A 15,731-nucleotide genomic window follows, 5' to 3' on the forward strand; every position below is an offset into this window, starting at 1 on the left:
TCTTGATTCAAGTCTTCTCAACGTTGTTAACCACTTTGCTTCCAATCCACTCATCTTTCATCAGTTGAACACCTCATGACTATTTATGCCTCAATATGACATAATTCTGGAGGATAAGAATATTGTACCACAAGATTTAAAATCCACTATCAATGTCATAAAAATATAACATTGGCAGGATAGAGATAAAGATTTTGAATGAGCAAGAAGTACGCCAATGAAAATTTCAGAGTAGAGAAATAAGTCTTCCAAAGGGATGACTGTGCAATGAGACATGATGGATGAGGAATAATATCAGCATGAGAGCTGGAACAACAGATGTGTTGGAGACAAAGTAAATAAACTATTCATTCCTAATTACTTGCTTTATTGTTCCTAGAAGGAGGGGTTGACACCCAACAATTTCTTCAGAGCCTCTGTGACATTCTTATTCCTCAAACTGTAGATTAATGGGTTCAACAGAGGGGTGAGTATCGTGTAAAACACAGACACCACCATGTCCTTCCCCGGGGTGTGGAAGGAGGCAGGGAACATGTAATTATAGACAGCAGCACCGTAGAAGAGGATGACCACAGTCATGTGGGAGGAGCAGGTGGCGAGAGCCTTCTTCCTGCCCTCTGCCGAGTTCATCCTGAGAACAGTGAGGAGGATGAAGGAGTAGGAGCTTGAGATGACTGTCACAGGGATGAGAAGCATGAGCACACAGCACAGGTACATGAGGGTCTCATAGAGCCAGGTGTCTGAGCAGGAGAGTTTTATCACAGCGGGGGCCTCACAGAAGTAGTGATGGATTTCCCTGGATCCACAGAATGGGAAGGTCAGGATGACAGGGGTGAATATGAAGCCATCCAAGGATCCCAGGAACCAGCAGACAGACATCAGGAGGAGACACACCCTGCGGTTCATGAGAACAGGATAACGGAGTGGATGGCAGATGGCCACATAGCGGTCATAAGACATCGCAGCTAGAAGGAAATATTCGGAACCTCCTAGTGTCAGGTATAGGAACATCTGCATCCCACAGGCAGCAGCTGAGATCCTGTGGCTCCCCAGGACCTGGTCCATGAGCATCTTGGGCACAGTGACAGAAATGTACATCATGTCCATGAGGGACAACTGACTGATGAAAAAGTACATGGGTGTGTGGAGGCGGGTGTCAGAGAGTACCAGAAGGATCAGGAGGGCATTGCCAGACAAGGCCACCAGGAAAACCACAAATATGACCACAGCAAGAAGAGCTGGGTGTTTGATTTGATTGAAGAATCCCACTAGGGTGAAATCTAACTGTCCAGTGTAGTTGTTCAACCAGGTAATGATGTTAATTGGTGTCTCCTAGGCAACCAAGAATGCCTTGGGGTTAGTGACTGCAAACTCATATGTGCACAAGACTAGCGTGCTGAGAATCAAGTTCCCTGTGCCTTTAGTTCTGAGAATGATTATCTAAGTAATAGTTAAGGATTTTAGAAGAGCAGGAATTCACCTCTGCGGTTAGATCATCACAACCCAGAGTAGATCGACCACGGTTCATGGTGACTCATAGTGACCTCTATTAGGAAGTCTTGAAAACTGCAGGATTATCCACAAAAAGACACACAAAACAAATGAAAGACAAATTCAAATAAGCACACAAATGTTAGACACATTTTTAAGAATGTCAATGAGTAAAGGTACTCTTATGAACCATTGTAGAGTTGCTTATAATATTAACACATTATGATATACACCCTCCATTTTCACATTCATTGAAGAATATGGTTTTTAAAATTATATGGTAAAATATCTTAATTGAAAATGCATTTAGTCCATGTAAAATTGAATTTGAAGTTTCTTATGTATGTTTTTGATAGATAAATTCTCTTTAAGTATAAATCATATAAACATAGTCATATGAAAATATAGATACAACAATGCATAGAACATGTTTGCTTCTCTAACTTTTTTTAGACTAAGATAATGGGAAGTCTCACCCTTCTCCGCTGTCTGCTTCTCCAAGTTCATCTCCTCTCAGGGCTCAACACTGGCTCAAAGCCTCAGCGGAGGCCGAGGATTTAGCAGTCACTGCTGCTGTTCAGGTCAGGGTGTGTCAGCAGCATCTCTATAGACAGTCAGCTACTTCTTCATGGAGTCTGAGAAGCAGGGAGAACACACCCATGAGAAGTCCCTGAACGTGGATCACCAATCCCTCTGCTGCACGCTCACAGCCTGCCTCTGTGTTAGGTGCTTAAAAAAAATCAAATCAAGGACAAATTAACCTTGATTGTATTAAACAAGTTTAGTGCTCATCTGTGTGGGAACATAGTACATGAACGTGAATTAAAATGAAGGTGTAAGTAGGTACAACATAGTGAGAAACAGCAGCAGACAGAATGTACCCAGCCTTTCCATCAAGGTTCAGTGAACACCTCTTCCACATGTACTTCTCAAAGACAGGAGATTTTTTAAAGTTTTATTTCTGAACTAGTTGATACTGCATTTTGATAGCTCTAGGCAGTAGAAAGGAATGAAATCTCCTCTTTCTGAGATGTTAGGAATACTTGCAAGGGAGGAGCTGTTGAGATACCAATCACAGGTCTCAGGAACATTTTACATTTGTGTCAAGATTCTAAAAACAAAACACAAAAACCCACCTGGAGCCACAAGACATACCTGAAATTGAAGTCCTTCGTGTTCTGCCAAGCTACTCTCTGCCATAGAGCAGAGAACATGGCCAGGTCCTTAATGCTTTCATATAAATATCAGAAAGCCTGAGACCTGTGGGAGGACATGGACAGAGATACACACAGACAAACAGACTGAGAGGTATGGAGAAAGGATAGATTTCCAATTTTAAAAGGCTTCTTTGTGAAAGAAAACATACCTGTTCTAAACTTAAGCTTTCTAGTGAGCTCATCTTAAGGTTCCTGCTGACTGAATTTGCATTCGTGGACACAGTGGATGAGGACTGGGGAGGGTGCCACAGTCTATAAGAATCCCTGGACAGTGCAGGTCAGGAGGCAGGGGAGGCACAGGAGATGTGCTGGAAAGGCAGTGCACTCAGTTAAGCTGGGGGCACTCAAAACAGGGCAGCCAGAGACCATGAGACAGGAAAGTGCTGTCTGCATACAGCACAGGACCAGCAGCTATAGCCAGTCCTTACACCTGCTGTGCTGTTTGATTTCATGTGAACAGCTCGATGCACTGTTAACATTGGGTGTTACTAACAGTGAAGGCAGAGAAATAAGAAAGCATCATCCCAAGCCAGCAGCATCCCTGATCCACCCTATGCTTCAATATCAGTCACTGTGTTTCTTCTTTTACAGTGGAGAAACTCAGGGTCTCAGCATCTGCCTCACATCACACAATAACACACAGTATGAGTGCTTAACTGATGGGTTGGCACAGGGTGGTACCTTCCTGGTTCTATGGGAAACACCATGTCCCAAGGAATGTATAGTTTCTGTTTAGATCATCCACAGTCTGCTTTATATGATGAACATAAATAATATTAAGGCAAATATTTGGAATTCTTGTAACCTTCAAATATTGCCCACAACTGAAGTTAAATAAACTGCAAAATAGACAATTTTGGAAAACTAGTGGATTGTAATATGAACACTAGCAAAACATAGGAAGAGTAGGTTTGTTGGCCGATGCCTACTGCAGTCTTATCACTTGCGAGACGCATGCAGGGGGTTACCAATGAAATCAAGGCAAGTCTGCTGTGTGTGTGTGACACATATTCATAACTTAGATAAAAATCTCAGTACAGAAGTGCTAACAGGAAGCATTAGGTAGAAGCTGGGTGTGGTGTACACTCTTTCAATCCCAGCACTGGGAAGGCAGAGGCACGTAGATTTCACAGTTAAAGGCTGGTCTGATATATAGAGCAAGTACCAGACAGCCAGGGCTGCACAGAGAAACCCTGTCTCAAAACACCAAGAGAGAGAGAGAGAGAGAGAAAAGAAGGCAGAATTTTATTCCTCCATATACAAGTAGAAATTAAATGATAATCAAACCCCTTGAAGAAGGAACAGCCTGTGCAGCGTCCACCCTGTGCCGTGCATTCTCTCCTGTCGGGTGGACTCACCATCAGATGCAGCTGCAGCCTGGGTCATATGAGCCAAGGGACAGCAGCTGGTTAAGTGCAGAAGGCACAGGAGCAAGTGACATCATCCTGGCTGAACCCTGCTTATTCCTGAATAAAGAATCATTAATAACTCCCCTGTGGGTCTTTAAAGAAGTATGTAACTAAGAGAGCCGGGAATGGTGATTGAACCTCAGCAACAGCCTCATCTACTGTTCAGTTTGTTAAAGAGCAAAGCCATAGCCAGTGTCAGCCATAGCCTGGAAATCACCATCAAGTGTTGTGGATTATGTGTTACATTTGTTTATGCTGCCTTTGTTTAACTATGTAAAGATGTGGTGCATTTGCATTAATTAATTAAAATTAACCTGGCCTCAGAGAGGTGGGGTTAGGAACTAGTTGACAGGAAGTAGCAGGGAGTAGCTTAGCCTGGGATTTTTTTAGTTGGGGTGGTGTGGAAGGAGAGAAGTTCCAGGGATGACAGCTAAGAAAGAAAGTTAGCCAGCTGCTCCTCTAACTCTCTGAGCTCTCAGGTTTTTCACACCAGCTGTTGAATCTCTAGCTTTATTAGAATGATAGAGATTAAGTTAAAGCTACCTTTAGCAGGAGCAGAGCCACTCTCTGGGGGCACAGAATTCTCCCCAGGCTGCGACCTTAATACCCTGGGTGCTAGTACTTTAAATCACAGCCACTGTGGCGAAAGAGAAACAGCAATCAAAAAAAAAATCTGGTCCACATGAGTCAGTTACTGTATTTCCAGGTCCTTGTACACTCTACAGCACGCTGTTCTCTTTCCATCCCCCTGCCCGCTGTGTGTGAGTGTTCACATAAACTTTCAGTAGTTTTCATGACATGTTATCTTTCATAGGAATGGAGTCCAAACCTAGGGGTTCAATTCCCCACACGAGAATGTTGCGGACTGACCCTGAGGCCCCATTCCTCATGTGTCATCATGCCCTCTCACCAGCACCCCACCCCTGGGTTCTGCTGTCAGTCAGAAGCCATGTTCGTTAGAAATGCATTCAATTAAAATGTTTATTTCATTTTATTTTTTTTCTTTTAAACACTGCCTGACCTATTAGTTCCAGCCTCTTATTGGCTAGCTCTTACATATTGATCTAACCCATTTCTAATCATCTGTGTAGCCCACGAGGTGGCTTACCAGGGAAGATCTTAACCTGCGGTCTGTGTTGGGTGGGAGAATCATGGCGACTGACTGACTCGGCTTCTTTCTCCCAGCATTCTGTTCTGTCTACTCTGCCTACCTAATTTTCTGTCCTATCAGGGCCAAGCAGTTTCTTTATTAATTAACCATTGAAAGCAACAGATAGATAAAGACCCGCCTCCATCATTTCCCCTTTTTCTGTTTAAACAAAAAAGAAAGGCTTTCATTTTAACATAGTAAAATTACATATAACAAAACATGCTTATTTCATTTTAATAGTGATCTGAAAATTAGAATGATCTACAAGTACAAATAGTTCAGATGAAAATGCAAATATTTATTTTACCATCAGCTGGACAAAAGTCGCAACTTCAGAAAGTCACACCAGCCTTACACTGCAGACATCTGTGGAGGAAAGGAGAGAAGGGTCTTGGGGAGAGGTGAGAGTAGGGTATGGTGGCACAAAGGACAGAAGAGTGATGGGGAAGGACTTTGAAGTAGGGAAAGGGATGAGAGTGAGGATGGAGAGAGAACAACTAATTCTAAGGCCATAGTGAAAAGGTTTGCTATTCTTCTTTAGGTATTCCTATGGATGTACATGCTCTACACAGGAGACGTGGCTCCCAGAAATCATGGACGGCCAGTGCCAGGTGTGGGATGTCTTTTGTTGACTTGTTTCTCAGGCCTGTTCTGCAGACTCCCAAAACTGCACAGGCTGTGGCCATTGCTCTTGGTTACTTCCTTGAACTTGATGGTAAGACCTTAATGCAGAAGGAACCCCAGAGACTGTTCACAGGTCATGGAAAAATCAAGTTATTAATGACAGGAAGTGTCCCCTCCTGGCAAGCTTCCACAATTCCATCTGCCTTGTAGATGGCTGCTGACTTTTCTGCCCCTGAAACCCACATGGCATCTCATGTACAAGGAGAGCCACTTACCAGGGAGGATGGTGAGTACAGCTTCATTTCTCCATATCCTGTGAGCAGAATGTGTGGTGTCTTAAGACTATCGATTTTGTCCCAGTGGCTGTAATACAAATATCCATGTTTTCTCTGAAGTTATATGTACTCATAGATTGTTCTGTAATTATCATGTCACTATTTACAGTGAAACAAGCATTCAAACTGAATGCAATTCTAAAGAACATGGCTTGTGATTGACAGCAGAGAACAAGGTTGATTTCACAGGGAGAGGGCAAGACGGCAGATGATGGATGGAGCCTCTGGGTCAGTCTGTTAGACATTAGTAAGGGGCAATGACTGTGAATAAGAAGCTGAACTCCAAACTTTGGAGTCTACACCTGTGAAAAATACTGAAAGTTTTTACAAACACACACACACACACACACACACAAGAGGGAGAGAAAGATAGATGAAGAGAGGCAGAGACACAGAGAGAAAACAAACTCCAAGAAGTACCTCAGCTATGGCCATGCATTACCTGACTTATGTATCTCATGTTTGATATTTATCTACAATGTTCAAATTTCAGATCATTGTTAATTCTGGTTACAATTACACGTTTACAAATCTGGGAGGTTAAAGGCATAAGGAACTTCTTGGAGGCATCACCATTACTGACATCAAGCTCTATTATAGAGCTACAGTAAATAAAACAGCTTGGTATTGGCATAAAAACTGATATGTGGACCAATGGAATTGAATTGAAGATGCTGATATTAATTCATACAACTATGAACATCTAATTCTTGACAAAGAAGCTAAAACTTTACAATGGTAAATAGAAAGCATCTTCAACAAATGGTGCTGGCATAACTGGATGTCAACAAGTAAAAAATACAAATAGATTCATATCTATCCCCATGGGTCAAAGATCTCAACATAAATCCAGCCACACTTAACCTTATGGGAGAGAAAGTGGAAAATAGTCTTGAACGCATTCGCACAGGAGACCACTTCCTAAATATAGCCCCAGTAATACAGACACTGAGAGCAACAATAAATAAATGAGACCTCTTGAAACTGAGAAGCTTCTATAAGGCAAAGGACACAGTCAATAAGACAAAACTGCAGCAATCTCTAAAAGATCTTCACAAACTTCATACTGGACAGAGGACTTACCTCCACCAGATGTCTTTTTTACAACAAACACAGGAGAATTCCAAAGACTGGTTGGTTCTTCAATATGGTGAGCATCTAGTTGCTCTTGTACCAGCTGTTCTAAACCCTGCAACTTATCTTCACTGCTTTACCCATATTGGTTTCTCACTTTCTTTCTTCCTCTTTACTTCGTCTTTACTTCCTCTTCTTCTTCTTCCTCTTTACTTCCTCCTCTTCCTCTTTCTTACTTTCTTTTTATTTACTTTCTCTTACTTCCTTTTTACTTCCTTACTTCCTCCACTTTCTCTTTCTTACTTTCCTTTTATTTACGTTCTCTTACTTCCTCTTTACTTTCTTACTTCCTCTTTCTTACTTTCTTTTTACTTCCTCCTCTTCCTCTTTACTTCCTCTTTCTTACTTCCTTCTCTTCCTCTTTATTGCTTCTTCTTACTTCCTCTTTACTTACATCATCTTCCTCTTTCTTACTTCCTCACTTCCTCTTCTTCTTTCTTACTTTCTTTTTATTTACTTCCTCTTACTTCCTTACTTTCTCTTTCTTCCTTTCTTTTACTTCCTCTTTATTTCCTCTTTCTTACCTCCTCCTCTTCCTCTTTACTTCCTCCTCTTCCCCTTTCTTACTTCTTACTTCCTCTTTACTTAATCCTCTTCCTCTTTTTATTTCCTCTTTACTTCTTCCTCTTCCTCCTTCTTACTTCCTCCTTTTCCTCTTTCTTACTTCCTCTTACTTCCTCCTCTTCCTCTTTCTTACTTTCTTTTTACTTCCTCTTTCTTACTTCTCTTCCTTACTTCCTCTTTACTTCCTCCTCTTCCTCTTTCTAAATTCTTCTTTACTTCCATCCTCCTTCTTATTTCCTCCTCTTCCTCCCTCTTACTTCCTCCTCTTCCTCTTTCTTCCTCTTTACTTCCTCATCTTCCTCTTTACTTCCTCCTACTCCTCTTTCTTTTTTCCTCTTTCTTTCACTTTACTTCCTCCTCTTCCTCTTTCTAACTTCCTCTTTACTTCCATCATCTTCCTCCTTCTTACTTCTTACTTCCTCTTTACTTACATCCTCTTCCTCTTTCTTACTCCCTTTTTCTGGGAGGAATTTACTTCCTCTTTACTTCTTCCTCTTTTTTACTTCCTCTTTATTTCTTCCTCTTTCTCTTCTTCCTCTTTCTTACTTCCTCCTCTTCCTCTTCCTTACTTTCTCTTTACTTCCTCCTCTTCCTCTTTCTAACTTTCTCTTTACCTCCATCCTCTTTCTCCCTCTTACTTCCTCTTTATTCCTTACTTCCTTACTTCTTCCTCTTTCTTACTTTCTTTTTACTTCCTCTTTACTTCCTCCTATTCTTCTTTCCCAAATCTTCAAATTCCACTTTTTCCCCCTTTCCCTTTTTATTTTTGAGGCAAGGTCTAAACAGAGAAGGTCAATTCCTTTTATTTATTTGCTTCTTTGAGACAGGGTCTCTTTGAGACGGGGTCTGGTTTATTGACTTATTTGAGACAGTGTCTCTCTGTAGCCCTGACTGTCCTAAAACTCACTCAATAGAACAGGCTGTTCTTAAACTCACAGAGATCTGCCTGCCTCTGCTTCCTGAATGCTGGAAGTAAAGATGTGTATCACTATGGTCCACATCTCAGGTTGGTTCTGTTCTGTTCTTTTTTTTTTTTTTGGTTTTTCGAGACAGGGTTTCTCTGTGGCTTTGGAGCCTGTCCTGGCACTAGCTCTGTAGACCAGGCTGGTCTCGAACTCACAGAGATCCGCCTGCCTCTGCCTCTGCCTCCCCAGTGCTGGGATTAAAGGCGTGCGCCACCATCACCCGGCGATTCTGAACTTTCTATCCTAAGCTTTTGGAGCCACTGCGATCACACACAGGCTGGAGCCACTAGGCCTGGTCAGGTACCTTAACTTTTCTTGGTCATTTTAGGCATTTGAAATATTGTTTGCGTCAAATGCATTATAAATAAATAGATAGATAGATAAATAAATAAATATTCGTTAAGGAGAGCAATGTGTCTGAATGAGGCCAGTAAATCAGAGATGGTCCCTGCCCCCTGACAAATTAGCATGTTTTGTTTTCTTGTTTTATGAATTAGGGGTCCATCTACTGGTCATAGGAGGGAAGGCATTCCGGGAAAGGAGTGACAAAAATATAAGTAAGCCAGGGCAAAGTGGGTGTAATCCCAGAACTTGGGAGCCTGAGGCAGAAGGAAGAGTTTCAGGCCAGCCTGGGGTATATAGTGAGCTCCAGGCTAGTGTTGGCTACACAGTAACCCCTGTCTTAAAGAATATCAGAAGCAGAGGAAGAGTAGCCCTATTTGTTCAGTTACCTTAGTCCCTGTTCTGAAAGTCTTAGAATTATTCCCAGCTCACTGGATATGGTGCACCCTGCTGCTAATCCTAGCACTTGGGAGGTCTAGGCAGAAAGATTCTGGAGAAGGTCGACTTAAGGCAACCATGCTTGGTGTTTTATGTTAACAAACTAGAGAGGAGGGAATCTCAATTTTAAAAAGTCTCAGCTGGGTGGTGGTGGCACATGCCTTTAATCCCAGCACTCAGAAAGCAGAGGATGGCATATATCTGTGAGTTCGAGGCCAGCCTGATCTACAGAGGAAGACAGGTTCCAAAGCTACACAGAGAAACCCTGACTTGGAAAGCAAAGCAAAGGACTGAAGAGATGGCTCAGAGGTTAAGAGCATTGCCTGCTTTCCCAAAGGTTCTGAGTTCAATTCCCAGCTACCCACATGTTGGCACACAACCATCTGTAATGAGGTCTGGTGATGTAAGAGGAGGAAGTAAGGCGGAAGTAAGAAAGAGGAAGAGGAAGTAAGAGGAAGTAAGAAAGAGGAATAGGGAGGAAGAAGAGGAAGTAAAGAAGAGGAGGAAGAGGAAAAAGAAAGAATAAGAGTAAGAAAGAGGAAGAGGAGGAAGTAAAGAAGAAGGAGGAAGAGGAAATAAAGAGGAAGTAAGAAAGAGGAAGGCAAAGGAAGTAAAGAGGAAGTGAGGAAAAGGAGGAAGAGGAAAAAGAAAGAATAAGAGGAAGTAAGAAGGAGAAAGAGGAAGTAAGAAAGAGGAAGAGGGGGAAGAGGAAGTAAGAAAGAGGAAGAGGAAGAAGAGGAAAAAGAAAGAATAAGAGTAAGAAAGAGCAAGGGGAAGGAAGTAAAGAGGGAAGCAAGAAGGAGGAAGAAAGAGGAAGAAGAGGAAGTAAGAAAGAGGAAGAGGAGGAAGAGGAAAAAGAAAGAATAAGAGTAAGAAAGAGAAAGAGGAGGAAGAAAGAAGAAAGAAGAAAGAGGAAGAGGAGGAAGTAAATGAAAGAGGAGGAAGTAAAGAGGAAGGAAGTAAAAAGAAAGTAAAAAAGAGGAAGTGATAGTGGGTATATGTGTGTATAGGTGTAACTGTGTGTGTGCTTGCACATGTGAGTGCAGTGTCAACAGAGGCCAGCAGAGGTCATCAGAGCCTCTGGAGCTTGATTTACAGGTGGTTGTGGGTTGGCCAACAAGTGTGCTGGGAAATGAACTAATCCAGGCGTCATATTGGACCTTATCTTTCGCCCATCTGGTGGCTCCATGTGTTCCAACTGGGTAATGCAGTCCACTGCTTTCTCGTTGTCATGTACACTCCTCCTGTTCTCTCAGGGAATACTACAGAAGAAGGGGAGAAAGGATTGAAGGATCCAGAGTGGTCAGGGGCATCACAAGAAAAGGCAGAGAATCAACTCACCTGGGTTCCTAGGGGCTCATAGACACGGAACTGATAAGCAGGGGGCCTGCATGGGATTGATGTAGGCATTCTACACATATGGCAAGATGTGTAGCTTGGTCTTCTTGTGGACTCCTAACAGTGGGACAGGGGCTGTCTCTGACTCTTTTGCTGACTTTCAGGACCCTACTCCTCATACTGGGGAGGTGATTACTCATACTGCTGCTTGACATGCCATAGTTTGTTGACGTTTGTGGGAGGTCTGCCCCTTTCCTGAGCAGAAATGGAGGAGAAGTGGATTAGAGGATGGGGACAGAGGGGAAGTGGGGGAGGGACTGAAAGGAAAGAAGAGATGGGGAACTGAGGCCAGAATGCAAGAGTAATTAATTAAATTTAATTAATTAAAAAGATATTAAGGCTATTTTTAGAAGCACAAGCTGTCTCTATTAAAGGATTTTTTTTTTCCTTCTCTGTAGCCAAGCAGTTTTAAGCCTTGATTTTATCCTGGGGAACTTTTACTCTATCTACCCAGATAGAAGAGGTTGCTACAAGAACATCTGCGGCAGCATGATGGTTAGTCTTACCAACTTGCTTGGTCTGAGAGCTGCTGACAGAACTGAAGCAAGCCTCTAGTGTGTCTCATGCAGGGAAGAGGGGATTTCTCCCAGAGAGGGACTTCATTAAGAGGGGTAGCTTGAAATAAGAGAGAGACAGAGAGACAACACAGTCATGAGACAGGGGCAGAGACAGAGAAGGGAACTTCAGACAAGTTGCCCAAACAAAGGAAATATCTGACTTTTATAATTTTTCAGGAGCTGACGGGAGTTTTATATCACATGATTTAATCTGGGAGACCGTATGTAACGGAGAATGGAGGAATCATGTTTTGGGAGAACCATAAATTAGACATATAAAGCCACAACACAGAACAGCTCCTTAACTCTAGGTTCCAGAAGGAGCTGTTCAGGAGGGTGCAGCCCAATTTCTTTAGGCTGTGAGAACTGGACACCAAAATGACCAGTATCTTAAAGAGACAAGCCTGTGCTCGAAAGCTCTGGTTGTCAGGCCTGCTGCCAGGTTCCAGTGCTCACTGGCAAAAAGAGAAAGTGACATAAGATAGAAAATAGTAAAGAATTTATTTCTAGTTCTGCACAAAGCAAGAGAGAAGGAAATTTCCAGTCATTTCTGCCTTGCTCCTAGAATAGAGCCTAGTTTAGGAAAGAAATGAACCAGTAGTCAGGGTGGGGCCAGAGAGACGGCTCCACAGGGGACAGAGCTTGCTGCATGAATTTGAGTTCAGTTCCCCAGAACCCAGAACAGCCACTTAAAGCTGCCTTTGATCTCCATTAGCGCTCTGTGGCGTGTGCACACCCGTGTACACACACACACACACACACACACACACACACACACACACACACACACCACAATAAATTTACAAAATTAGGCCAAGACCCATTTGTACGGAGATAGTCTTTGTCCTGGAAAATGAGCTCTTCTCCTGCCTCTAGGCCCCTTAGGCAGCCTACCTCCACTCCCAGTTGAAATTCCTGAGTCCTAGTTCCTATGGCCCATCTTAAAATCTCTGTGTATTTCAGATTTAATAACAGGGAACCTTACATCGCCAAAGTAACATAAGTCATCTACCAATGCATATTTTTTTAAAAGCTGAAGATTAGTAGTCTAGTTTTCTAATCTTTAATGCAGCAGAATTTTTCTTCAGTTGCAGTATATTCCATGAAGACACAGTTTGAATGATTCTTCATCTTGAATAGACATACTTCTGATTAATTCACAGATGAAAACTGGCCCTCTAAATCCCTCTTAATATCAGATTAACTATGGTCAGAATTAGGTAAAATAATAGCCTGTACCTATTTTTAGGGTTTGTTAAAAAATATTTTAGTGTGTGTATGTGTGCGTGTGTGCACGCGAAAGTGTGTTTGCATGTGCATGTGTGCGTGTGTGCATGCATGTACATGAACGCAGTGCCCTGGGAGGCCAGAAGCGGGTGTAAGATCCCCTGGGACTGAAGTTACAGGTAGCTGTGAGTCACACAACATTGGTGCTGGGAGCCGAACTAAATATGGTGACACAGGCGGTGCTGGAAATCCAGTAGGGAGCCGAGGCCCAGGAGCCCTCAGAGGTTTCTGTAACTGAGCATGCTCAGTGACTCACACCTCCTTTGGCAGAAACAGAGAGAGTAGCCACTGGTTCTGTGAGCTGAGCACCACTGGCTTCATCCCTGCCCCTGTAGGGTCTTACCAGTAAATCCTTATATCCTCGCAGCTTTGTTTTGTGTTGATACAATCTCTGCAGTGTATCTTGTGTAATTGGTCCCTTCTTTCCACATCACACAAGGCTGAGAAAGACAACTGTGATGGAGAAAGGAAGCCTCTAGATCCTCTGTCGCCAAGACTGCTTTCTTTACAAGTGCTGGAGAGGCTCTGCTGTGCAACTGTCCTAGGAAGGTCACTTCTCTCGTGGCCTAATGCTTCTGAGCTAGTTCCTTCTTAAATACAGAATTAGCCTCTATTTTAGTTCTGCCCACATAGTCTTGATTTGACTCTTTGCTTTGCTGGAGGCCCTTGAAGAAATAATCACATATGAAAGGTCCCCTGATAGAGTAGTGGAGTGAGCAGATGCCAGGATATTCTCTGTGTCAGACTTAAGGCACTATGTAAATTACTGTTATATTGAAAGCTTAGGTAGACACTATTTCCTATGGATTGTATTTCAGGATACCGGATAGGACTTTTCAAAACATCAGCATCATGGTACCACTTAGAGGGCAAAATTCTGCCCTGTGGCTTCTGTAGATATAGAAGCTTGAAAATACAGTCTCTCTGCTGCCTTTATAGAACAAACACCGATCTTTACACCCACATAGACTCTTTCCATGACCAGCTTTACAATATTCTGTCCAGCAGGCATTGCAAAACCAGATTATTAGCCCCAACATCCATCAACCCATCTGTCTCCTTAGGGCCCCCATGACTTCCTTGTTACGCAGGCTGTAGATAAAGGGGTTGAGAACTGGAGTGACAATTGAGTAAAGCACAGCCAGCACCTTGTCCCTTGAAGGAGAATGCAGGGAATGTGGCTGGGTGTAGGTGGAGAGAGTGGTAACGTAGAACATACTGGCCACAGTCAAGTGGGAGGAGCAGGTGGACATGGCTCTACTCTGTCCTTTCCCTGAGCGCATCTGGAACACCACAACCAACACACGAGCATAGGAAGCTAGAATGGCCAGGAAGGGGAGCAGCAGAATGACAAGGCCACTCATGAGGATTGTGTGCTCATATTGGGATGTGTCTTCACACACCAATGGCAGGAGAGATGGCACCTCACAGAAGAAGTGGTTAACAATCCGAGATCCACAGAATGGAAGTTGAAATGCATACAGCACGTGAACTAAAGCATTGAAAGAGCTGCTGCTCCAGACACAGGAGACCATGGAGCAGCAGATCTTCCTGCTCATGAGCACAGGGTAGTGCAGGGGCCGGCAGATGGCTATGTACCTGTCATAGGACATGAAGCCCAGTAGCAGGGCTTCAGAGCCACCCAAACTCAGAAACACAAAGGCTTGAATCTCACAACCCAGAAAGGAAATGGTGTTGGTGTCTGACAGGAAGTTAGCCGCCATCTTGGGCACGGTGGTAGAGATGTACATCATGTCGATGATGGAGAGCTGGCTGAGGAGGAAGTACATGGGGGTGTGGAGTCTCCGGTCCAGCCTGATGAGGAGGACCAGTGTGATGTTGCCTAGAAGAGCTACTGCAAAGAGGATGGCGATGACTGTGAAGAGGAGAGCGTCCATCTGGCCATACTGGAAAAGACCCACCAAGATGAAGTCTGTCCCCCAGCTGTGATTTCCCGTTTCCATGGCTCAGACTGAACCATCAGAACAGACACAATCTAGAAGGGACATGGTCTGATGAGGACTGCCCTTGGGGAGAAAACAAATGACAGTTAACATATGAGACAGATTGTTCTGGAATAGCTCTAGGGCAATCTCTCTTCCATCCTGTGTATTAAAATTTCATATGTTGAGAAATGCGGAATGAATCATCAAATCAGGGGATCACCTTCCCTACTCCTGTTCATTTCCCATGATTGAAGTCTGCAGATTCTTTTCTCTTATAGTCTTGAATACAAATACAAGGATAAAAATACAAAATTAATACAAAGGGGAAGTGGGAGGAGAGATTTTTCAGGATTGCAGGATAAACATGTGCACTACAACTTATTTTGCTTATTTACTTTGTTTTACATTTTTTTACTCTTCTCATAAGATTCTCTATTTTGATGGGCTAAACTTAGGTTTTTGGCAATGAAAACATTCTCTCACTTTTGGGACTAATTTACTATGTTAGAATTGAGCAAATATAGTGTAATTTTTTGATGCTTTATTCCACCTTTCAGTTTTAATTATATGTAGGGATTAAGGTTTCTGCCGTATCTGCATAGAAGTTTGCAATCCTTATGAATTAGAATTAACTTATTCATGTAAGATTAATGTGGAGAAAAAGGTACAATGGCTTAAGAAATCACTTAGTTGGAGCTGGAAAGATGGCTCAGCAGATGAGAGAACTGGCTGTTCTTTCAGAGGACACAGGTTGAAGTCCCAGAACACACATGACAGGTCACAACTGTCTGCGACTTTTGATTCAGGGGAATCCAATACTCTATTTTGGCCTCCATGGGTTCCAGGTATACAAATGTTTCACAGACATACATTC

At 42.9% G+C, this 15,731-nt stretch overlaps 2 protein-coding genes across 2 annotated transcripts; both read right to left on the minus strand.

The window, feature by feature from the left end:
* Nucleotides 1–375: 375 nt before the first annotated feature.
* On the minus strand, nucleotides 376–1,528 carry LOC126494318 (olfactory receptor 2T29-like). The gene is made up of 2 exons (XM_050131593.1): nucleotides 1,481–1,528; nucleotides 376–1,332 (listed from the first exon to the last, which is right to left on the minus strand). Exons 1-2 carry the CDS (start codon nucleotides 1,526–1,528, stop codon nucleotides 376–378), a joined length of 1,005 nt encoding a protein of 334 aa, XP_049987550.1.
* Nucleotides 1,529–13,954: 12,426 nt separating this feature from the next.
* LOC126494346 (olfactory receptor 2AK2-like) lies at nucleotides 13,955–14,875 on the minus strand. Its single transcript, XM_050131631.1, has one exon. The coding sequence runs from the start codon at nucleotides 14,873–14,875 to the stop codon at nucleotides 13,955–13,957; it is 921 nt and encodes a 306-aa protein (XP_049987588.1).
* Between the last annotated feature and the right edge of the window lie 856 nt (nucleotides 14,876–15,731).

The sequence above is a fragment of the Alexandromys fortis genome, unplaced genomic scaffold, assembly GCF_014885135.2.
Source record: "Alexandromys fortis isolate MF-2015 unplaced genomic scaffold, M_Fortis_MF-2015_v1.1 scaffold_367, whole genome shotgun sequence".
In the NCBI taxonomy this organism is placed as follows: domain Eukaryota; kingdom Metazoa; phylum Chordata; class Mammalia; order Rodentia; family Cricetidae; genus Alexandromys; species Alexandromys fortis.